The 25,225-nt window shown below is 36.3% G+C and overlaps 1 protein-coding gene across 1 annotated transcript in view; it reads left to right on the top strand.

Moving 5' to 3' along the window:
- LOC109106606 (NADP-dependent malic enzyme-like) overlaps nucleotides 1–25,225 on the top strand; it is an 83,181-nt gene that overhangs the window by 28,851 nt on the left and 29,105 nt on the right. Inside the window, exons 2-3 of the mRNA XM_042741299.1 lie at nucleotides 7,515–7,648; nucleotides 11,423–11,572. Coding sequence (XP_042597233.1) covers nucleotides 7,515–7,648; nucleotides 11,423–11,572 — 284 coding nt within the window. The remainder of the gene's footprint in view (nucleotides 1–7,514; nucleotides 7,649–11,422; nucleotides 11,573–25,225) is intronic.

The raw sequence follows: 25,225 nt of genomic DNA, 5'->3' as shown, positions 1-25,225 counted from the left end.
ACAAAAAAAACTTTTCAGTGTTTTTGGTTGGATGAAGGTCTTCACTTGGTCATAGGAAAAATGTGAGAATGTGAGAAGCACGTCAGAACAAAAACACAGCCTCTGATCTCTGAGAAAGAGAGCCAGTTTGTGTATTTAACTGACATGAAAGATTTCCTTTCTCACGTCCTGAAATGGACCAAATTTCAAACCATGGTTTGCGTTTGGAGCAAGATGAGGGTTATGTTTGATGTGTAATTTTTGCACTGTTCATGCAAATATGCATATAGGGGTGTTTTTCTTTAACTATCGGCACCTCTGGCCCTGTGGAATTACAAAAAAATTTAATAAAAAAAAATATATATATATATATATATATATATATGTGGATATCTTTTAAAACATGCTTTTCCCACTCTCACAATCCATTGTTAAAGTAAAGATAATTCCTACCAATTCCCAGTAATGAAAATTCCCACAGTAACTTTTCCAACTTCATTGTATCCCAGAATGTATAATTTTACTTTTTATACATTTTTGAGATAATTTGACAATTATAGCTTGGTTGTAAATGACACCCAATATAAATATTATGGTTGCAAGTTGCAAGTGATATTTACCTTGTTTTTTTCTTTGTTGTCTTTACTTGTACCATGTCTTGTATTTCTTTAACACTTTAAAACACACTATCTTTTGGGAAAAATATATTAGGAGCAAAATTTCAATCAGGGTTGAAATTATTAAAATATTTAAAATTGTTTATTGCTCTTGTTGTTTAGATTATCATATGTAATTCCTTTTTTATGATGATGGTTTTTCGTTGTTTAAGATTTGAGAAGACGGATGTACGCACTGTATGTTGGAGGCAGCACAATCCTAATAATCTGCGAACTGTCCCTATGTCCTCTACTACTTTACTCTCTATTGCAGTTGGTCTCAGGAACTGCCAGTTAGCTGTAAACAATGCAGACATTCTTTCATCTATTTCTACTCAATCAAGTCTCAACGTCATGGCCCTAACTCAAATTTAAATCAAACCTTAGGACACTGCCACTCCTGCAGCCCTCTCCACTAATTTCACTTTTTCCCATTTTGACTGGGAGGGTTGGAGGGACATGTCTACTTATTTCAAAAGAATGGAAATTTGATAGTCTACCATCTCTATTACCCACCCTATTACAATTCATTTTGTAGTTATTTATTGTCCCCCAGGTCAACTGGGTAACTTCTTAGACAAAATTGGATGTGTTACTCTCAAACTTCCCTGAGGACAGTACTCCTCTGCTACTACTCGGGGACTTCAACATCCACCTAGATAAACCACAGACATCAACACTCTGCTTGCCTCATTTGACCTCAAGCGTGTGTCTACTACAGCTACTCACAAATCAGGTAACCAATTGGACCCTATCTACACACGCTACTGCTCAACTGACAACACTTTAGTTACGCTGTTGCACACCTCAGACCACTTCCTCATCACTTCTAACCTCACACTGACTCCGGACACAATGCACACTCCTCCGCAGGTCAACTTTCGGCGTAACCTAGGCTTGCTCTCTCCCACTTGCCTATCCTCTATGGTTTCATCCTCATTTCCTCCACCCTTTCAGTTTTCAGCATTGGACACAAACACTACTGACATTCTTTGCTCTACTCTAACATCTTGTTTAGACAAATTTTGCCCCCTTTCATCCAGACTAGCACGCACCACCTCCTCTGCCCCCAGCTGTCTGATTTTCTCCAGGAACATCGCTCTAGACTCAGGGCTACAGAGAGAAAGTGGCACAAATAAAAAATAACTCTACTGACCTTAGTGTAGATCAGTCACTCCTCTCCTCCTTCTGTCTCCACTGCTTAAACAACATACTACCACAACAAATTTAACAACTGTTCTGGCTTTCGCACACTTTTCAAAACCTTTTCTTCTCTTCTTTGTCCTCCTCTACCCCCTCCTTCATCAGTTCATAATGCTGATGACTTTGCAATATTCTTCATAAATAAAACAAGAACCATCAGCAACCAATTCTCCACACCAAAAACTGACAAAAAAATTCATAACCATAAATACTCTTTCTCTCTCCCCCTTTGTCTCCACTCTCGAGGCAGACATTTCTAAACTTATCCTTTCCAATCATCCTACTACCTGTCCACTTGATCCTATCCCCACTCACCTCCTTCAGGCCATTTCTTCTTCAGTTATACCCATGCTCACTCACGTTATCAACACCTCTCTTCACTCTGGTACATTTCCCACAGCATACAAACAGGCTTGGGTAACCCCACTGCTTAAGAAACCCTCTCTTAATCCAGCACTTTTAGAAAACTACAGAACAGTATTCCTTCTTTTGTTCATTGCAAATACACTTAAGCGAGTTCTGTTCAACCAACTCTCTATGTTTTTTGCACAGAACAACCTAATGGAAAGCAACCAATCTGGCTTCAAAAGTGGCTACTCAACTGAGACTGCGCTGCTCTTAGTCACTGAAGCCCTGGGACTGGCAAGAACAGCTTCCAAATCCTCAGTACTCATCTTGCTGGATCTGTCTGCTGCTTTTCACACAGTTAACCACATATCCTTCTGTCCACCCTCTTGAAGATGGGCATCTCAGGAAATGCACTCCAGTGGTTCAAGTCTTAACTCCCTCTCTGGTAGGTCCTTCAGGGTGTCTTGGAGGGGCAAAGTTTCTAAGTCACAACTTCTTGCTACTGGGGTTCCTCAAGGCTCAGTGCTTGGACCACTTCTTTTCTCCATCTACATGTCATCTTTAGGATCTGTCATTCAGAAGCATGGCTATTCCTATCATTGCTATGCTGATGACACTCAACTCTACTTTTCATTCCAACCAGATGATCCGACAGTAGATGTTCACATAGCAGCCTGTCTGACAGACATTTCAGACTGGATGAAGGATCATCACCTTCAACTCAACCTTGCTGAGACAGAACTGCTCGTGATCTGAGCCAACCCAGCACTTCATCACATCCTCTCTATACAGCTAGGTTCGTCAACCATAACTCTTTCCAGGACAGCCAGGAAACTTGGGAGTTGTGATGGATGATTAGTTAAGCTTCACAGAACATATTGCTACAACGGGCTGGTCCTGCAGGTTTCCCTTATACAACATTAGGAATATTAGACCCTTCCTAACAGAGCAGACTGCACAACTCCTTGTTCAAGCTCTTGTTCTCTCCATACTGGACTATTGTAATACTCTCTTGGCAGGTCTTCCTGCATGTACTATCAAGCCTCTGCAACTGATCCAGAATGCAGCAGCCAGAGTGGTCTTCAACGAGCCGAAGAAAGCCATATATATATATATATATATATATATATATAAACACCTTTCTATGTGCACTGTGCTAGACTAACTGAGACTTGTCACAGCACTTGTATATTGTTGCTCTCTTTGGTCTGATTGCTTCTACTTTGTAAGTCGCTTTGGATAAAAGCGTCTGCTAAATGACTAAATGTAAATGTAAGATTTAAAGTCTGGGTAAAACTGTTCTAAAAATGATTTTTTAATATGATCGTCATATAACAAAAAAAAAAAAGAAAAGAAAAGAAAAAAAAGAAAAGAAAGAATCTGTTTTCATAAAATAAAAACCAACCACTGGAACATAGAATTGCTCAAAGTTGAAGAAACTCCCTTGAGCAGTGCTTTGGTCTCACCCCAAGAACATTAAGTCAGTCCAGACTATGTCAAAGATAAGTCAAATTTCAAATTATAAGGAATGGTTTTGGAAACCAGAGGTTATGCAGATGGCTCAGCTCAACTTTTCTCGCCATTGAGAACATGAAAATGCAATGTTTTTTTTTTTTTAAAGCAGCTCATTACAGTGCTGTTGACACTGATGTGTTTCACGGACTCTCATGTATTCTCCATTACAGGATCAAAAAACATCACTTCCATTGTAAAGTTCCACTGAAGAACAGCCTTGCTTTGCTTTTCTTCTACCTTGGTGCTTTTTTGGCACCTCTATGGACCAGCTGCAACATTTTCCGTGTAGAAGTACCGGGAATTTCAGGATTCGAATGAGTTGTTTGAACTGGAATCTCTGTGTTCTTCAACGTGACCTCTTGCTTGAAGTCTAGAAGAGCTTTTGAAGGCTGTAGACAGGCTTTTGTCAGGTCAAATACAAGGCTTTTATGTTTACCACAGAGTACTTAGTGCTATGTGTTTGGGGTGGTGCTGGTCATGGCCAAAGTAGAAGAGTGGTGGCATTGATCTTGTGATTGCAGGTTGGCATGCACATCAGCTCTTCTTGCTTGAGCTTGTGTGGATATAAAAATCTGGCACACAACACAGTCTTTATTGTGGTTGTTATGCATGTGGAAGCGCTCACACATTCCTGTTCCGCTTGTCCCTTAACTGCTACAAAAAGCAAAGCTGTAATAAACTGAGCCAACAAAACATGGCAGACCCTATGATATAAGCATTTCTTTGCATTTTGACTCTTAGTGGTTTATCATAGATTAGATAGTTTATCATTTAATTATCATTATGTTGTTGCAAACCTGTGATTTTCTTTATTCTGTCGAACACAAAAGATGATGTTTTGATGTTTCAGCATTATTTGAACACCATTGACGTTCTAAATATCTTCTTTTGTGTTCTACAGAAGGAAGAGCGACAGTTATTCAGGTTTGTAGGGTTCCACAATACAATACTGCACAATAAAACAAATTGTGATATAACTTAATGTTATTATGAAATTGCAAAGGCTGAGATTTATTTCAATATTAACTTATCTCTCCGTTTGCTCTAAGCTTTGATCACTTATAATGTGCATGTGCAACCGTCTTTCCAAACTTGTAATGAGAAGTACTGATAAACAGATGTACCCCCTACTTTTTTTTTCCCCGATAATCTGTTTCACTCGTATATGCCACAATACAGAGAAAAGTTCTCTCTCTACTTCTGTTTCATTGTGGCTTTGAAGGCTTCCTGTGGTTTTTCACCAAACTATCCCTTTAAGTGCTTTAAAATGATGCATCCATAGACTTTTACTCTGTTTGCCAATCTTTTCATTTCCTACTGTTTTCAATCCTTTTTTATCTAGATAGCCGCACTACTATTGTGTTTTCTATATATAGAGCAAGATTCACAAGTGTCGCACTCATCTTGGCATCTTGGCAACACAGCGTTGCTCATAACCAGGGCCAAGTTCCTCACCATTTCCCACGCAAGCCCTAACAGGAGCTCCGGGACTCATTTCTTTAATCTTGCCATCCATGCGTGCCATCAAACAGACCACTTTCCCCAATCCAGCCATCCATGGCAACAATCAGAATGCCAGTCCTGGGGCCTGTGGATGTGCCCTCCAGAGTTCCATTGTCAGAGGCATTAATTTGCCGCTTGGGCCCAGTTCCACCGATGTCTCCATTACACATGTGACACAAGGAACCTTTCATTGTTCGTAGAGCTGTCTGAGTAATTATACTTGATTAGTTAGAGCTGTTCTCATTCAGAATGTCTGTTGCTGTTGCTTTCGACTCATCATCAATCTTCTCAAATCACTAGTTACAGGAATATGTTGGCTTGTAGACACCCTACCAAAGCACATTTAGCCATTTGCATGTGTCAGTAAAGGTCAATGAAATGCTTATTTAAGTCAAAGTTGTCTTGGATATGTTTTTGACAGCTCTCCAGTCTCTAATATACGGTATAATTAGTGTTTTAACAACCCTACAAACCAACAGAAAGGAAATCTGATGTAATCATAAGTGTCTAGGGATAGTCTTGTATAAACCACCAGCATTTCGAGCAAAATAGAATGTCCGTTTTTAATCACAAAGGTTGCAATTCAGACATGGCAGAGCTCTTAAATACAGACCATCAGTGGAGCACTGCACAGTTAGCTTCAGAAGATGACAGACACGATAGAAACTACAAATAACATCCAATGGCTACTGAGTAATAAGTCTGTATTTTTGCCACAGCATCTTTCTAGAAGCCAAAAAGTACTGTTACACTGTCGTTTATTGAGGGCTGTTGGTTGTATTTGTACTGTAGCTATCACAAAGAGCATTTTCTAGGGACAGTTGTGTGTTTGAAGATTCAAAAAGTAGAATATTAATATATATTTTAAATAGTATATTAATGTATTTTTATAATTATTTAGATTATATGTAAGTATTAATATATTTTTGTCTGTTTTGCCTGCTTTTCTGGGTATGATCTAATTTGCAAAATTAGCATTATTTTGATCAAGTTAAATTGGCTTGCATATACAGTATTACAGAAATATAGCATTTCACTTGAATCTCATGAAGCAGCAGCAGAATCCTCAGAATGTTTATATGGCAAGTTCCTTTTGGTCTCACTTTTGTCAATAACACCACATCTTATTGCACGTGTGCAGACTACTCTTCATGTGTTTACAATGCCAAAATCATTTTTACAAATAGACCATTTAACATAACCAGATGAAAAAGGGCTAAAAAGCCAAACTTGCATATACTTGTTTAAAAAGCAAATCTAGCACAGCCTTTCAGGGTTTTGGGCCTTCCTTAGTGGTTTCTCTGAAGGAGCAGCCAGAGGTGCGGCAATGATGATGCAAGTCTGTCATTAAGGAAAAGACAGGCTGGCTTCAAATGCCACAGCTTTTAGTCCTCACAGATATTCCTAAATAGGCATCCATCTCTGTGGGGCACTGTCTTACTCAACAGGAATCTGGTAATATGAACTCAGGGCCCCCTGGCTGTAGCATTTGTTTTGTAGAGTTCAGGGTCAGGGTAAATGTCAAAGGTCACGGCAGCAAAGTAGCAGTCTTGCCCTTTTGGCTGTGCACCTATGTGACCATTCCTTGGCTTTGCTTGCATTACAGACTTCATCATATAACAAACATTAGTTGGGAATAGAGCTGTATGAGCAACTACATGAAGCCTTTTAGTCATCTGAGACATATGGAAGGGAAATATGGGGATTTATTTAAGCTTTTCAAAACAATCTTTTAATAATATAGCTGCAGAGGCTTAGCTGAGTAAAGATTAATTATTGAAATGAATGTAAATTATATATGTTCATTGTTACTTTAGTAGCCCTTGTAGAGATTTTATATATTTCTGCAGAATGCAAGTGTAATTAATTTAAATGTAAACAGGAAAAATCAACAGGAAATCTACATACATATTTATATAAAATAATGTTTATGAAATAAGTCCTTTATATATATTTTAATATATATTTATTACCATAACGTTTTAATATAATATTAAAAGATAATTATTATTTTAATATAATAAATGTATTCATTCTTATGAGTTTAGCAGCCATTACTCCAGTCTTCAGTGTCACATGATTCTTTAGAAATCATTCTAATATGCTGATATGTTGCGCAAAAAGTGTGTATCGCCCACTTTTCTTACCATCCAATCAATTCCCAATGAATTAATCATGTTTTGTCATAAATTTTAACTTGTTTTGCTGTTTCAAATAAAATGGAAATAAAATGGATTCCAACATTCACTTCACTCCAATTTTAAACTTAGAAAAATTTAAATTGTTGATTGTTCTGTGTCCTCTCTGCAGGGGATGGCCTTCTCCCTGGAGGAGCGCTTGCAGCTTGGCATTCATGGCTTGTTGCCTCCTTGCTTCCTCAGCCAGGATGTGCAGGTACTGCGGGTCCTCAGAAACTACGAGCTGAAAAAGGATGACTTGGACAGGTGAGGAAATGGTGTACTGGCATCCATCCTGTTGCTGTCAGACAGTCTTGCTCCACTATAATTTCTCTGTCTCATATCGATCTGTTTTTCACTGTAACAAGATTTCACACTTATCAGATCACAGAAATAGTGTTAGATATAAGACTTACTGTTGTTTTGTTTTTTTTGCTTTCTCTGTTTTTCTGAACAACAAAGCAAAGAGACATCAAGAGTTGAATATCCCTGCTGGTTGACGGAACATAAAAGGCATCATCAAAGTATCATCTAAATAGCATAGAATTCATTAGCCCTATACTGTAATGCCACTCCCAAATCAGTAGATCTTATCCCATGATTTGCAGGCCTGGAAGTTATGTTTCCATCATATCTCAAGGCTACTAGTCACGTAATGGTCTTTGCCAGACAGTGGACGCGATTTATTTCTGGATGGGTCTCTTTCAGTCAATTGACCGTGACCTTGGCATGCATATTACTGACTGATGGAGCACCGAGGATTCTATACCAGACTATCAGAGCTATTTTGATGTTTGCTGCCTGAATTTTGTGAAGGGACAGGAACATGCCAACATTTTTTATAAAAATATTTGAAGGGTATTTTTATCAAAGATGAAAAAAGCAAGTAAAATCATTTATTGGCTTGGATTAGGGACTGCAGAAAGCATTGATTATGCATAATCTCTCTCTCTCTAGACATATGAATAAACTAAATAAAAGCTCCTTGTGTAGTATTGACATGCGATTTGAGATTCGCTTTCATTGTCATACATTGGGCTTTCAGTCACTGTATTTTTGTCCTGCATAGAAGCTGGCTTCTTTATATGATGATTGGATGGGCTCATAAATGGGGTGGTGTTTTGCAACAAATGGGTAAAGAATGAAACTGTGGTGACTGATGGCACTTGTTATTTAAATGCACAGATAAAAGGCACAGAGTTTATGGAATGTCGTGACTTGTAAGGAATAGTGTGACATTCATACAGTATTTTTTTTTTTTTTTTTTTTTTGAGTGTGTGTAATGCAGTATGTAAATATTGTAAATTCATGATTTGGAGCTTTGAATGTAAGTAATTTCACCCTTTAGTGATTTTGGAGACACAGCATTTTGGGGAAATATTGTAGAAATGCATACAGAATACTGTAAATCTTGATGCCTGTTTTGCCATAATACACAATTGTTGTCAACCTTTAGACTTTTATCAACAGGAAAAGGGCTGACACATCAGTGGGACTGCAAAATATTTAAATTATTGAAAAATCATTAATTGATTGTACACTCACTGAACACATTATCATATTGTGATATTAAAGTTATTGCAGTATTGTGCAGCCTTTCACATCAGGAAAAACATTTAAGATTAAAAGTTTGGTTGGAAAAGTTTTAAAGAAAGAGAAATGCATTAAGAAAGAAGCTGTCTATCTGATTTAAGTGTATGCAAGGATAAAGTTCCTTAAGGTCCAGAATTATCACGCTTGTTAACATAGTCTAAGCACCTCATTTTAAGTATTGCCTTGCTCTTCACAACGCCACCGCATATAGTAGAAATCGTATAAACTCTGTGAAAACCATTACTTTCAACAGTTTATTGGGAATACATACAGCTTTACAACAGCAGTTGGCTTTGCCAAAATAGAAGACAGCCAATCCAGCCAGATTCAAGTGTAGCCGAGTCTCAAGAATGATGTTTGGTTGACTCTCCTGAGACACAGTTAAGGTGGCAAAACATCACTCACACATTTCACCCTCACAAACGCTGTTAGAATGTTGGAATCTAAGTTATCACGAAAGAGCTGACAACATTCACGCAGAGATCGATTTCTTCTCATTCCACCCTTCACAGTCCTGGTGAACATCTGTTTCCTCCTACCTCAGGAAGGTGGACACGCTTTTTCTGAGCCAAACAAGAGAGATATTATGCTTTTGCCTTGATGGAAAGCTCGCTCGGATTGATGGGGAATGTGACGCGGTCTTGGTAATTTGGGTCAGATGTTGAACTTGAACGTATTTCTCTTAAACGTAATTCTATAACAAGGAACTTGTGTCTAAGCTCTCTAGGGGCATTTTTGTGCACAGTGTGTATTTTTCCAAGCTTTTTGACATAAGCAGGGAAAATCCCCAATTATTCTTGAGCTTTGTTTAGAAGCAGCAGTCAAGACTTTTTAATGTGACAGTCTGGTCATCTCTGTACTACATTTGTTGACATTTTCATGTAATTTCTTTCCTATTATGTGCCCCTCTGCCTACACTGTAAACCCAAGCAATTGTTTTTACATAATAATAATAATAATATATATATATATATTCATATAATAAAGATTTATTCAATAATTATAACAATGATAAAAACAATTGCTTGGGTTTACATATATATATATATATATATATATATATATATATATATATATATATATATATATATAAAAAAAAATACTATATGTGTTGTTGACTACAATAAGTACACCATACAATACAAAATTAAAGACAAACAAGCTTTGGTTTTTCTTTAAAAACAGAGGAAGCTGTTTAGTCTGTTTTTTTTTTCCCGACACTGTGACAGTAGCCATCCTCATAATAATAACAATAATGCTTAATGAAATCCTTTAAAGTTAAAAAAATAAATATAAAAATGATGTCTATTTTGGTGTCCAAGGAGGGGTATGTCAGAATGATTTCTTTAAAATGTAGTGTATTATTAGTCTCTTTCATTCTGTCTCACACATTTTCCCCTCACTCCTCATATTTTCTGTTTCCTCATATACACTTTTGTCACACTCTTGTGGATGTTGGCATGTCTGTTCCTCCTTTAAGCTGGTGTCACGCCAGCTGAATTGTGACGGCTCAAATACGGGTAGAAGATGTCATGCTTACTGACTGTTGTTGGTGGTTAAAATTTGCCTCTTTTCTTCCATAATCACAGATTAAGAATTAAAAAGGTCTGACTGATTAAACAAATTAATCTGACATTCCCTCAGATTCCCTGTCACATACTGTATTCAAAAGCTCCATTTTGGCAGCAAACTTTTACATTAAATTTACCAGTCTACTCATCAGTCTTTGCAAACATAAGTCTATGATGCCAACTTTAAATCGTTGGGTAGGTTTACATAAACCTCCCTTAAAGAGATAGTTCACCCAGAAGTACATCCTAGTTCAACTCAAGCCATCCTTTCGACTTTCAAACGAATACAGTCAGAGTTGTGTTTAAAAATGTCCCGGCTCTTCCAAACTTTATAATTGCAGTGAATAGTGATCGTGATTTTGAAGCACAAAAAAGTGTGTCCATCCATCATAAAGAGTGCTCCACGCAGCTCTGGCAGGTTAATAAAGGCCTCCTGAAGTGAAGCAATGCGTTTGTGTAAGACAAATATACATGTTTAAAACTTTAATAACCACAATCTCAAGACTTCCGCTAACTGTCATACATGCATTGTGAGTGGAACAAAGGAAAAACATTTTCCTTTTTTTGCTTATATCGAAATCTAGGATATTTTTTAATGTAATTCCAATTGTATTCATCTGAAAGAAGAAAGTCATATACAACTAGGATGGCTTGAGGGTGATTAAATCATGAGGTAATTTTCATTTTTGTGTGATCTATCCCTTTAAATGTAGAGCAATATAATCCCAGGAGGGCCTGAAAACCCAGAAGCTACTCTCCAAACCTTGTGTCTGTCCTGCTTTCTAGCTAGTTGCTTTTTTCCTTTAGCATTTGCTGAACATTGTTATAAAATGTCCTTTAATGCATGTTGACGTATTTATGTTCTACTTTCTTACAGATACGTCTTTCTGATGGGCCTTCAGGACCGTAATGAGAAGCTTTTTTACAGAGTCTTGACCTCAGACATAGAGAGATTCATGCCCATTGTGTACACGCCTACGGTCGGCCTAGCGTGCCAGCAGTATGGCCTTACATTCAGGAGACCTAGGTAAGAGACTGCTGAATGTAATTTCATTTGTTTTTATAGTTAAGTTCTTTCTCCTTCAACACGTTCCTTAAGCAAACACATCCATCCTACTGACAGATTTTCTTTCAGCTCCTGGCATTGTTTCTCTGCTTTTTGAATTGTTCTACAAATTGTCGAATATCTCGCCTCCAGGCAAATGAAACTGAACGCCTCTGGAATGTTTAAACATCTACCTGGAGACTTGAACATCCTGTCATTACAGAAATCTACTTTATGGTTGAATTTGGAGACTGAACTATCAGATTATTATATTTTTTTTGATTCCTTGAAGTACAGTATATGCCAGTATAAATAAGCATAACCTTTAGTTCATTGAAGAGCTTGGCATATGTTGTGAGATTGTTATCATTCTCGGCTTCCTTTGCTGATTCAACTTGTGATTAGCAGCCATTATCACCCATTTTATCTATCAAATGATGCCTCTTTTTTGCCTTTTTTTCCATTAATGCTCCACTTTGTGGAGTGAGTTAGGTCGGGACATGATCAAAAATAAGAATACGTTTCAAGTCTTTTCATTGTTTTCAGTGATTCATTTTGAGGGATTTCCTAGGATCCTCAAATGAGGGGAAAATTTAGAGCATTCCACACTCTCAGTGTTACACAAGAGCCTTCCACAATCTCCCTGAATGCAAAGTATTTGGAAAGAATGCCTAGCAGGCTCATTACTTCTGATTTTTTGATATAGGACAGTGGTTCTTAACTGGTGGATTGCAACCCAAAAATGTGCCCCAGGTCTGTTCTGATAGGGTGGAAGGACAGCAGGGGAAAAACTATGCTTAATGCAGCTAACCATATAATTGTGCATTGTTAGGATAGCGGAATGAATAGAAGAAGTAAAATGAAGGAGAAAAGATTTCCATATCTTTTGTTGATGACTGTGTGTACATTCAAACTACTGTGGTTTTGGTGCAAATTCATCATTCACTTAATAATATTACTATGATGAAAATTCCAAAAATTAATATTCTGTCATCAACTCACCCTTGTTGTCCCAAATCTTTACTTTACACACATATATATGTTGTTACATAGCATTTGAACTATATCTATGAAAATCAGTTTTAGGTTTAAGAACTGTTTCAACTTTGCATCAACTACTGATGAACACATTCATTTTTATTTGAATGATCACTCAGTAGGTTATTGAACCATGTATTACTGTGTCTTTGGAAGGCTTTTGTCTTTCAAACACATTAAAATGCACACATTTTTTTTTTCTATGTAATGCATGGATTCCTGAACTTTTTTTTGCCATCTGAACCTCTTTCACCTAATATCTTAAATAAATAAATAAATAAATATTTTAATAATTGAGTATAACATTTGCATGTTCACGGTTCTCTGACATTGCCTAATGGTCACATGACATGCAGGTAAACATAAAATATTTAGTCTTTTTTAGTAAGTGTTTTGTTTTGATTGTTGTTACTTTAAAATTATTTAGATTTGACATTTTTATGATTTAATTGATTATTAGCTTTTCATTAAACTTACAAACCCACTGCAGTTTGTTTACTAGATTCTGAGTAAGAGGGGTTTGCAGTGGCAGCTCCAAAGGTCAAAACTGCAGTTGTCTAATTGCCTAGATGTAAAACACAGTCTAATTACAGTAGTTTATTGACCTGTTTAAAAAGGCAGCATGGATAAAGTGTGTGTTCAGAGATCTTTCCTGTTATTATTCCTCAGGTAATGACAGAGAGATTTCTTATAAGACTTGTAATTTATGCAGAATATAGGGTGGACATATAGAGGTTTAAAACTTGCACTCTTTCATTTGGCCCACACACACACACACACACACACACACACACACACACACACACACACTAAGATCAGATCGATGAGCATATAGGACTTTAGAAACTCGCTTTTCCTTCATTTACCCCCTGTTTTGAGAGAGCAGTTGTACCTTTTCATAGGAATCTTGTGAAGTTGAGCGGTTGATTACTGGTTTCCGGAAAGCCATCAGTTTAAGATGTATTCTTGCATTAAAAACATGGAAATAAAATTTGGAATTACAAGGATTTGAAAAAAATATGGCATAACATTTGGGATTAATTCTCTTGCTGATTTTGTGTACATTGTGAAACAATTTGGAGCTCATGTAGTATAGGCTTGGTGGGGTATAAAAATCACATCCAGAGTAAACACACAGCTGTAGGTTGTGTAAAGTTTAATTTCTCTCTCGGTTCCATGTGGCATATATATAGTTCTTAATGTAAAACCGTAATGTCACACTTTGTGCTTAGCTTGTTACTGCTACCATTTTTTAATGTTGTCCACAGAAACTAGATGCCTTAGAGACATGAATTTTAGGCCTTCTTGATCCAATTGCACTGTGGTGGACATCACAAATTATGGAAGATATATACACAGTACTTTTGTCTTTCTTTTGTTCTGTGTTGTTTTGTGATCTTTGGGTGTCTGCAACACATTGTGATTTGAAGCCAACAGTGATACAGTATATAGTAGATTTTGTTAAAAGCAATATTTTTTTGTTGTTGCGCAATATTAAGTGTTACACAGTTCCGGGCCAATGTTTCTCTGTAACAAATCATTGAAATTGGCCGTTGAAATTTCTTTCCTCCTTGTAAAATGGTGGAACCTTGCCCTAAAGCGAGTGAGGCTGGTGAAAGAAATAAGGTGTAGCATTGGCAGTTTTGGTTGATATAGTAGTTCATAATGAAGAGCTTTTATGGTGGTATTTCCACATGGAAGTATCCAGATGGAAGTATGGAGCACTGTGGTAATAATATTAAATAAGACTGAAAATTAGGAAATATTTTAAGTGTTAGTACAGATGCCAGAGCAATTTAAAAAACAATTTGTGTTATAGAGACTCCCAGCGTCTTCCTGTCCTGTGGATTTGCATGCATTGTCGTTTCTCTGCTGTAGAGTACGTGAAGCACTGAATATCACAGCACTCATTTAAGAAGAACCCATTTCCTAGTGGTAAGAGGTTGAATGGTTTAACATTCTGTGATGGATGTGAATGCCCTCCAGTTATTCAAAAACCTCATTTTCCAACCACTGCGACATGCCGGCACGTTCTGCTTATTTGCTTTATCCCAAGTAGGAGTTAGAGTCATCTTTGTGGGATTGTTTCTTTATATGATGAGATATTGATCAGAGGGCAAAAAAAACTTCTATGAGGCTTCTGTGTTAAAAGAATATATATATATATATTCTTGTAGATAACTGTTTTGAGCAGCTGAAATGGTACAAGTTTGCGGTGTTGACTTTATAGTTTTTTTGTTTTGTTTTTTTGATACAGAGAATTATTAAAATGTGCTGCATGTTTGTGGTCCCATGTGTCACACGGTTTGCAATCCTGTGATTCTTGTACCAGAAATTGAAATTGAGGCTGCAGGACATACTAAATTTAGGCAAAATGAATAAATTTAGCATGAAATAAAAAAATATATATATCTTGTACAATGGCCCAAACAATATTTAAACATATTAAAAATGCATTAAAATAATTTAAAACAACTGTTTTTCTAGCTTAAGATATTGTAAAATATAATTTTGTAATAATAAATAATATATATTTTTTTATAATCCTGTGGTGGCAAAGCTAAATTTTCAGCAGCCTTTACAGAGTTGCGTGATCCTTCAGAAATCATTCTAATGTACTGATTTGGTGTTCAGGAATTGTTTATTATAATATAATTGTTTATGTATTTTTTTATATTATCAATTTTGTTTAATATATTTTTAAATATTATTTATTTATTTTGGAAACTGAGAGTTCAAAAGAAAAGCATTTATTAGACATAAAAATATGTCTAATAAACATTCATTTGAAACATTATACTTGTTTTTATTGTAATTTTCGATCAATCTAATGCAGCCCTGCTGAATAAAAGTATTAATTTCTTTTTTTTAAATAATTTTCTTTCTTTTTTTACGCAAATTTTTTAAATATGAAGTTGCGTTGTTTAAAGTGTACTGTAGCTTTCGGTTTACACCAGACCTCTTGAAGATGCATTTGAGCTATACATCCCTTTATAGTCCTAAAAGGATTTGAGGAACCCCACCCCCACCCCAACCCCCACCCTCCAAGGGAGCAGCACAGCACCTGACCCAGTGACTCTCACATAATGTACAAATACACTGTTCTGACCTGTTCTGTTACCAGGTTTTAGTGTCAGCTCTTATAAAGGGGGCAATAAAGTATATCACACAGAGAAAAACAGGTGTTATACACGCAATCAATGTTGTAATAATTATTTGCATTTTTATATACTTTTAAACCGTTGGTCTTCGGTCTCAGAGGCCAAAAAATTCACAGCCCAGATGTTTTATTTTAGGTTAGCTGTTGATCCAGATGTGTTAGTCTGGGTCCATGCCATTTTTCTTTTTTTTTTTTGCTTTTGGAGGTTGTTTTAATTTCCAGTCACCTCGGCAAGAAGCTTTTGCTCATTGGTTTTTTTGTGGATTCTAAAAACCCATTGAAAACATCTTCATTTTAAAGTAGTGTAGCAAATTTAAGCAGTGTTTAGCAAAACATAAATCTTGCATAACAAGCAATCTGTAATAACATTTGTTAGAGGTCTTAGCCATGTGCACCATTATTTGTCAGGGATAAGAATATTCTTATAATGTTATGAAAGCATTTTCACGTGTTTTGCAGGGATAAGACATTATACCATGATCTATGCTTAACAAATCACATAATGCTTGTTGCCTGTTGTTTTAAGATTACATAGGAATGCATGAGGCTTGGATTTAGTGTCATTGTGCAATTATTGTTTTGTTTTGATTGTTTTTTTTTTCCATGGAAAAGCTCATGAAAGCACAATTCAGTTGGATGAAATTGGTAAATATGAAAGCTAAGTTAACATAAATGTTTAGAATTTATGGCTGGAAGACATTAAAGGAATATTTTACCCCAAAACGAACATCCTGCAACTAATTTACTCAACCTACTAGTCATATGAAGTGGACTGAATGAAATAGTCCAGGTCCCAGAAAGTAGAATTATTAGTGAATGACAACTTAAATACAGTTCTTTCAGTTCCAGGTGCACTTGTTGAATAGATTACTTTTAGGGTCCTTTCATTGTAACTGCATGGAAAAACCCTAGCATATTATTAAAAATTTCTCTTTTTGTGTACAATGGAAGAAGAACGTCATACAATAATGAATTCATTTTTGGACAAACTTTAATCTCTTTAAACCTAGTGTGCAGGAAAAAAAACTCCTTATATGAAGTTTAGTACTAAGTTAAGCTCCAGACTCCGGTCTGCCTGTACTGTTTCTCTGAAATGAAGCGAAGTGGGGAAGTCACAGCACAAAGTCTTTGGCCTGACCGTAAAGAAATCTTTTAATAGTTTGGGAATGAATTGAAGATGCCAGAGTGTGTTTAATAAGAGCTTGTAAAAACACTATGCAGCATGCTATGATTTCCTCAAGGGGAGGAAAGAACTCTCTTTTGCAGTCACTCTTGCAGTGCAGAACACTATTGCAGCATTTTATAACTCTGTGTGGTGTCATATTTAAAAAAGGCCCTGTCCAAGGTCACTGTGCTGACGCTTCTACATTTAATTTTAGTGCCTTATTATTTTATCAGCTTCAGTAAGTCCAGCAACTCCTGTGGGAAAGCAGAATCTCAGCCTGAGCAGACTTTAAATGTTATTTAGTTAAATAAATAAGCCTGTGGGCAATTTGTCCTCTTTGAAACTGTGGGAAAGTAACCTTTAGGGACAAAAACTCAGACTGTCTTCAGCCCATTAATCTCAACTTGTCATGTTGTTCATTTTCTTTTTAGCAAATCTGTTGACGTTTGGTTTCGGATGCAAACTTATAAATAATTATGTGTAACAGGACATTTTAAATTCAGATTTATCTTTCCGTCTAATGTGGATAGAACCCAAAACTCTTTGTAGATGAGAATACCACACATACAGGTAAGGCTCGTGGCCTTAAAAACCTGTAAAATTTTATGGGACATTATTAAAGCATTTATATTTCCTTTAAGTGCATTTAGTCTTGGAGTTTTATAACTTGGAAGGCATCGGGAGGTTGCACATCACTTCAGTACTTCAAAAAGGGTGACGTGCAAAATTTCAGTATAAATTGTGTCTCAGGATGGTAATCACATTTAATGAGGACCCAAAAAACATGACAGGCATTTCAGCAAAAATGAAATTGTGTGACCGGAGGTATATAAAAAAAGTAACTCTTCTATTTCGATTTACCTCTCCATTTGTGAATATAATTCTGATATGTGGGAGTTTGTCATCATTAAAACTGTGGTGTCAGACTTATTTTTTGCTTGCATCTCCATGGCGTCAAAATTTTGGAGAAATGTGAACGTCATGGACCACCATGCCATGCTAGCAGTGGATGGATAATTCGACTGCATATGGGAAACTCTTTAGCTGTGATTTGATGTTTACAATGGTTTTTAAGATTTCTAATGTGATTATGAAATCTTCTTTTATATGCAGTGCACCTTGCCTGTACATGTTGTTTGAATAGACCTTTTCTTTGAATATTCATTCTCATTAGACACATAAACACAGCTGCTCAAGATGATTTGGATGCTTTGCTTAGGGGAAATTGGCAGTAATCATCGCACTATAGCAGCGATTCAACAGGCACTGTGGGTGCAGCACACCCACAGTCAACAGAGAAGGCTTTGGAATATATTGTTGATGTATTTGTTTGGAAAAGCTTTACCTAAATAAACATGTCATGAACAATTCAGGCTGTTTTTCAAATTTTCTGTTTGATTATAGAATTTGTCCACTTTGCACCTTACCCAAGCCCTCTCACTTGTACCTACATGCCAAAAGTGAAGATGCACGATTGAATCTGATGTAAAATGGGGTGGGGAATGTCTGGTTGAATTCTTAAACCCCTTAAGGAACAAACCATGAATGATTACCATTGTGTCCTTGAGAATGACATTGAACCTTGTTTAAGGAGACTGTTCATGCACTTACTGTATCTTTCTTTGGATAAAAATGTCAGGTAAATTACATCTTCGTAAATGTTTATGGAAACTTTGACTAGCTCTGCGTGACTCCATTGCGATGTAATTGATGATGGTTCAGAATGTTTTGTCAACTGAGCTGAAAATCTGGGGAAATTCTTTTTTTTCATGGCTGCTCAAAATTATGCAATATTATTGTGTGACATTCTGACTTAGCACCTCAGTTCAAGCAGCGGCATGCAATGTATCAAATGAGGGAAATGTGTCTCATGTAATCACTCAGTCAGCATGAAAGAAAGACATCAAATCAAACAGATAGTGATAAATGTCACTTAAAGTGTTAGTTCCCCAAAAGTGAGAATTCTGTTATTAATTACTCACCATCATGCCGTTGCAAACCTGTATGCCTTACTTATTTGAACCAAAATATACAGATGATTAACTAAGCGAGATGGACGTTCTCCACCACACACATCACACACATGCATCGCGGTTCTCTTGTGAACACACATAAAAGACTGACACAGAAGAGAAGAAATTGTTGAATAAAGTCATTATTTTTGTTTTCTTTGCAAACAGAAAGTATTCTTGTAGCTTCATAAAATTGAGGTTGAACCACTGATGTCGCATGTACTATTTTAATGGTAGTTGTGTTGCTGTCTATGGATGGTCTGAAAGCTCTCGGATTTCATCAAAAATATCTTGATTTGTGTTCTGAAGATGAACAAAGGTCTTACGGGTTTCGAACAACATAAGGGTAATTAATTGCAGTATTTTCATTTTTGGGTGAACGATCCCTTTAACGTTGCATTTTCCTGCATTTACACACACACACACACACACACGCACACACACACACACACACACACACACACACACACAATTAATTTATTTATTATTACTTTTTTATCTCTAAATGATCAAATCTTGCTTATTGTACTATTTTACATGAACCTTACATTAATCTTCTGTTAAAATGGGGTCCAATGAGACATGTGAATCGCATTAACAGTGATTTGTGTACAGTTGTCCCACAAGACGCTGTTATATTTTACATGCTTGTAGAAAATGCAGCCCACATTCATCTATAAAATATAGCAAATCTGTACAATCCATAAATCATAGTCACACAAGCAATATTTAATAATGCTGTAACTTTGCCTTTTATCTAATTTCCAAGGTTTTCTGAATTAACTTTCCTTAAAAGAGTCTCTGTGTGGTCAGACACAGCTAATACTATTTTCATATGGGATGTTAGTGCAGTTTTGGCCTTTGTTGCAGAGTAGAAGTCATCTTGTGGCACAATGAGCCATTTACGTTATTTTGATGTAGCCTTTTAAGCATGTCAGCTGTTTCATAGCCAACGTTACGCCAAAACGCAACAATTCCTGCATGGTAATTGATGGAAAAATGGAGCATGGCTGTAATTTATCTGTCCTTTTTACTTTGCTGCAGAGGGCTTATTCCATTAGCATTGTGTGTGTGTGTTTCACTGTTATGTAAGCTTGGGTAATTTGACTCTTCTGGCTGTCTGGATGCCGGGTCAAGGAACTGTCTGTGACTCCCACAAATATAGACGGGCAGCCCCCTCTGACCCACAGACATTTAAATGCAGCTGATTTAGACCACGTTTTATTGAAGGAGGAAGGCCAGTACCATCTACACACACTTTAATCATTATATTTATTTCTTTCTAGCAGTCATTTTTCATCTAAAAGCCCTCAACCGTGTCTAGACTGCTCATAACGAGAGCGATGCAAACCTCAGACTAGCACTCGAGGTCTGACGGTGAGGGTCTGGGATTATAATTCTCTGATTTCAGGAGCTGAAATGGCATTGCACTTTACACAGGTTTTAAGGAAAAGGGTGGACGGTTCAGAGAGATGAACGTCTCATGCAATACGCTTCTCTTACTGGAAAAGAGGAAAGTTTGGCTGCCGTCGGCAGATGGGTGGAGAGGAGTCTATTGTTGCTGCTAGTGGCCCGCATAGAGCAGAGGAGAGGGAGTTGGAAAGAACGGATGGTGTGTTTGTCCAGCTGATTCTTCGTTTTTCATCCGCGTCCCCCATCTCGTTCCAGCCAAGCACTTTTCCATCCCTCAGAGCACACGCACACCCTTGCACACTCCCACACAGCGCTCTCACAGATTTTAGACTCTCGGTTTTATTGTTAGTGGATTGTGTCCCCACAATGACGTTTGAAGCAAGATGATGTTTACAGAACTTTAATTTTTCACCACATGCTCTGGGCACATTTCCATTTGCCAACTCAGTAAATATCCCAGGGGGTTCATAAAGGTGGAACTTAAATCTGCCCTTCCTTTCAAAGACCATGTGCCCAGTGCTGTGCATAATAATCAGCTGAGACCATGCCTTACAAAAATTAACCATGGTTTTATTGTAGTAAATGTGTAGTAACCTCTCCTCTCCTCTCCTCCATACACTTCTTTCCACTCTGATGAACTTTCTGTCCTGTAATTATCTCATAGATCAGGATTAGGAAGGAGTCTGTGTCAAGAAACCAGTAACCACATGCTGAAAGTATTGTATTGCCAGTGTTATTTGGGGCCAGAAATTGGTCAAATCCAGCCACATAATTTAAACTCATGTCCCATTCCTTACGCTGTCCTTTATCATCACGTTTCTTTTTCTGTATTTATTTAAACCAGATCTCCATGGGATTATTCTGTCCTTGGGATAGTTGAATTTCACCAATTTATTTCCAGATATACTAATTAATGTTATTAACATGATTCAGATTTTTCTATTTTAGATTTATGTATATGTATTTTGTGTATTTATATGCATTAATTTTAATAACTTTTTAAGAATTTTTTTCATGTAAATATATTTTTTTTATTTTTTTTTTGTACATCTGATGTTTTGTATTTGTGGATACATTTCAGAAAACAGTAACATATTACCACCCCTTTCCCAACCACGCTTTTTCTTCAGAAAATAAATAAATAAATAAATAAATAAACATTTGTCAGTGTTGCAGAAGTTGGAAAATGATTGTGATACAGTGAAAATAAGCTTTCAGGGCTGATTGCATTTGGCTTTTTTGTGGCTTCTACAGAGGTCATCTTCGCTTTAATGTCTCATGACCCTTTGTTGTCTCCCTCCATTGATTAATAATTTTTAGATCTTATATCAGAGCATTTGTCTTTCTTACTGCTGTATTTTTTCACTTGACTTTTAGAAGAAAAAAATAATTGCGGCAGAATAGAGCTGGCACTAACAGAGAACTGAATAAGCTGAATATTAATGTTAAATAAGGAGGTCTCTATTATGAATCTGCTCAGAAAGGACTTCCTCGTTTAATTGGTTGGTTGTCTAATATTTGAATTTTTCATATCATGCCAGACTAGTGTTGTCCAAAATTTATTTAATTTAGTCTGACACTACCAGTGAAATTTTTAGAACCAGTTTCAGTACCAGAACAAATCCTTGTTGAAACTATTTAACTGTTAAGTGAAGTTAAATGAAAAGTTAGTAATAAAATGAAGAACAATGAATCACGTTACACATTACATTGTGGCAGGTATATTAGTTTGCATTTTAAGTCCAAGACTTAAAGCATAGATCTGTTGCGACATAAAAAAAAAAAAAAAAAAAAAAAAAAGGTCCATCTGTTGCTATGCTTACTGTTTTTTATCACAGTTTCAGGTTAAACCCACAGTTTTCAAGTGGACAGTGCATTCATGCACTCAAAAGAAATGCTCAGTTCTTCAATAACAAAGTTTGAGCCATCTTTCAGTGGGTACCAAGTTGTCCAGGTTGTCTGTGTATGGCCCAAAACTGTTAAAAGATCTGTTGTGGTTTTCCCCTCATCATGCATAAGATGATTCACTGTGGAAGAGAACATCATAGAGCAGTCAAAACCTGGGAGACTTTAGTTTTTAAGTGTTTTTGAGAAGGAAACAGGTTTCCAAGGCATCATAACATCATTTGCAATGACGTTAAACAAATTTGCAAGAACTTAAGACATAACCAAGCAACATTTTTATGAAAACTAAAACTTATTTCCCAGTAGAACATTGGAAAAAAGGGGGTCGATATGAATTAAATTACTTGCAACCACTCCTTTAGATTTCATTTTAATGCTTATGACCAACAGCTGAACCACATGCACAGAACTATTGGATATAGGCAGCAAAGAGCGTATATTTAAAATTCTTTTAACTGTCCTTTAACTTTTGGATCTGAGGAAGATAATGGTCACTAGTTGTGAGGCTTTCAGTGGATACATTCAAGCAAGGTTTTCACAATACTGCAGCACTTATTAATGATAAAATCTGCATCATCATTTAATCTATTATACTTTTACGTTTGTTTACTGAAGCTTTAGCAGATGTTTCATCATGTTGCTTGGAGATGAATGGCTTCTAAAGAATTCTGTGTCAGAGGTGCATCCGATGTGAATTATGTTTGTGTTTCAAACATGATCCCTGCTCCCAGGTGTGTGCTTTTTATTTGACCGTGGGTCAGCTTCTGAGGAAAAGCTCTTATGTGCCTTTCCACTGCACTGGAATTTAGCAACATCTTGTTGATGCCTCAAAGGATGTCTAAGCTTTACTCCTGGAGTCATATGCTTTATACCAATCTTCAGATTTCCTGTCATTGCCTGAGTTCTTCCTGTCAAAAGATGGTCTCCATTTGTGTCTTCTTTAAGCAGGATTCTTGGACTCTTATCTAGTCCACCTGGTGAAGTCTAATTTCAAGATTCTTCCAGATGTAAGAATAATTTGTTTTTTATGGATTCTGTGAACTCAGGCTGACTGAGAGATTGGAAGTTATCCACGAAGCTGTGGGTGGAAGGAAGAAAGATCTACAGTAGGTGTATGTCCTCAAGATACCTTTGAGTTCAAGGATGAAGGATGTCCCAGGAGTCCTGCTCATCCAGCTATGCTTAGTGAATCTCATGAGACCAGAAAATAAAAACTGTAGAGAAAAAGAGCGGTCAAGAGGGAGAGTTTGAACGACATAGAGAATCTTTGCAAGCCCAAGAACATGTGAAATGCCACTGTGAAGTGCATTTGTTTTTAGCTACTGAACCTTCTGACACTAAAGTCTATGTAAAACAAAACAAAGCAATATTGTCATTTGCATATTTATTCATCCAGTAATTTATAACTTTTCCCTACAAGCATTATCAGCCAAGAGACGCCACACACCAAGATTAAACACTATTCATAGACCACACATAAAACTGTTCAAACACATGCCACATCTGAGCAAATCTTGCATTAAGTATGTATGGAGCAGAAAATCTCAGTGTCAGCGTTTGTTCATCTGCATGAATCAGTGAAGTATAATCTCTACTTAAACATGATCCCTGCCACCTTCAACAAACATGATTTTCCATACTTAATAAACACTAATGGTGTGATTGGTAGGCCAGTTTTAGCCATGCTCAAGCAATAAAAACTTTTGGGTGAAAGTGGTTTGTTCTTTCTTTCTTTTTGCATTTTTAGTGCAAAGTGTAGTGACAAAATCATTGATCCTACACTCCAACTCAATCACAAGTGGTCACGGGATCTGCATTTGAGAAGCCTTTTAAAGAAATTGTTCTTCAGTAGCCCAGGGAATGGAGCTGTTGATTTGTTTATGGTCAGAAGGTTATGGGTGGGCATAAAAACCTCCTTATTATTAGCACCTGTGGGGATGATAGAACGCTCCACTGGGAGGTTGATTAGAATTGATTCATTCTTGTTCACTGCAAGACTGATGATACTGATTGTAAAGTTTTGTATGCTCAAAAGAATAATTGTCTGTGTTCTTGATTATTGCATTCTGTCATCTATGTTTTTTTTTACCTGCTTTTATTATTTTATTTTTATTCAGGGCTGTTTTCTTTGAGGAGGCCATCCTATCTCAAAAATCTGGATGTGATAATAATGGAGAGTAGAGAAATAAAGCAAAGCAGTCATGTGAAATTGAAAGAGATAATATATAATCAACTTTTTCTATAGCAACACAATAACAGCAAAATATAAAGATTTAGAGGGATTTCCATTGAGTTTCAATGCGTTTTCCCTGATCTCCTGAAACAGACCAGTGTTATTTTAGTCTTAATCCTATTCTATTCTATTATAGTGTTTATTAATATTTTTAATTGCCATTTGTTTTTACATTTAAATTTTTCATTAGTAATTTTGTTGTACTTTTTAAGTTTTTGTTTATTTATATATTACTATTTAGGTTTAATGAATTTTTATTTCAGTTTTAGTAATTTAGTACTTTAACTTAAACTTATTTTTTTTTTCATTTATCTCAGTTTGTTGCCAAAGAAACATTTCTTAATTTTGTATAAGTTTAAATTTGATTTTCACCTCATATTTATATTTGAAAGGGGGTAACAGAAAGTTATGAGTCACATGACAGGAGAAACAGTAATAAAAAAAAATAGATGAACATAAAATAAACAGAATGCTCAGACCTTAGCTTTGTGAAATTATGCAGCATAAAACATCTGCACGCAACAGCAGATGAGAATGCAGATTCATTCTCTGCCAGAAGGTGGCGCTTATGGAACAGCGGTATTAAATCGTTTCCTAAATTATCGCTGTAAACAAAACAGTGCTGAGCTTTTAAATACTTATGCATGAAAGATGAAAAGAAAATACCATATAAACTTTTCTAAAGAGGTATATAGAGATACATTCATAT

The sequence above is a fragment of the Cyprinus carpio genome, chromosome B16 (assembly GCF_018340385.1).
Source record: "Cyprinus carpio isolate SPL01 chromosome B16, ASM1834038v1, whole genome shotgun sequence".
Taxonomy (NCBI): Eukaryota; Metazoa; Chordata; class Actinopteri; order Cypriniformes; family Cyprinidae; genus Cyprinus; species Cyprinus carpio.
This window is presented reverse-complemented; position numbering and strand designations above follow the sequence as displayed.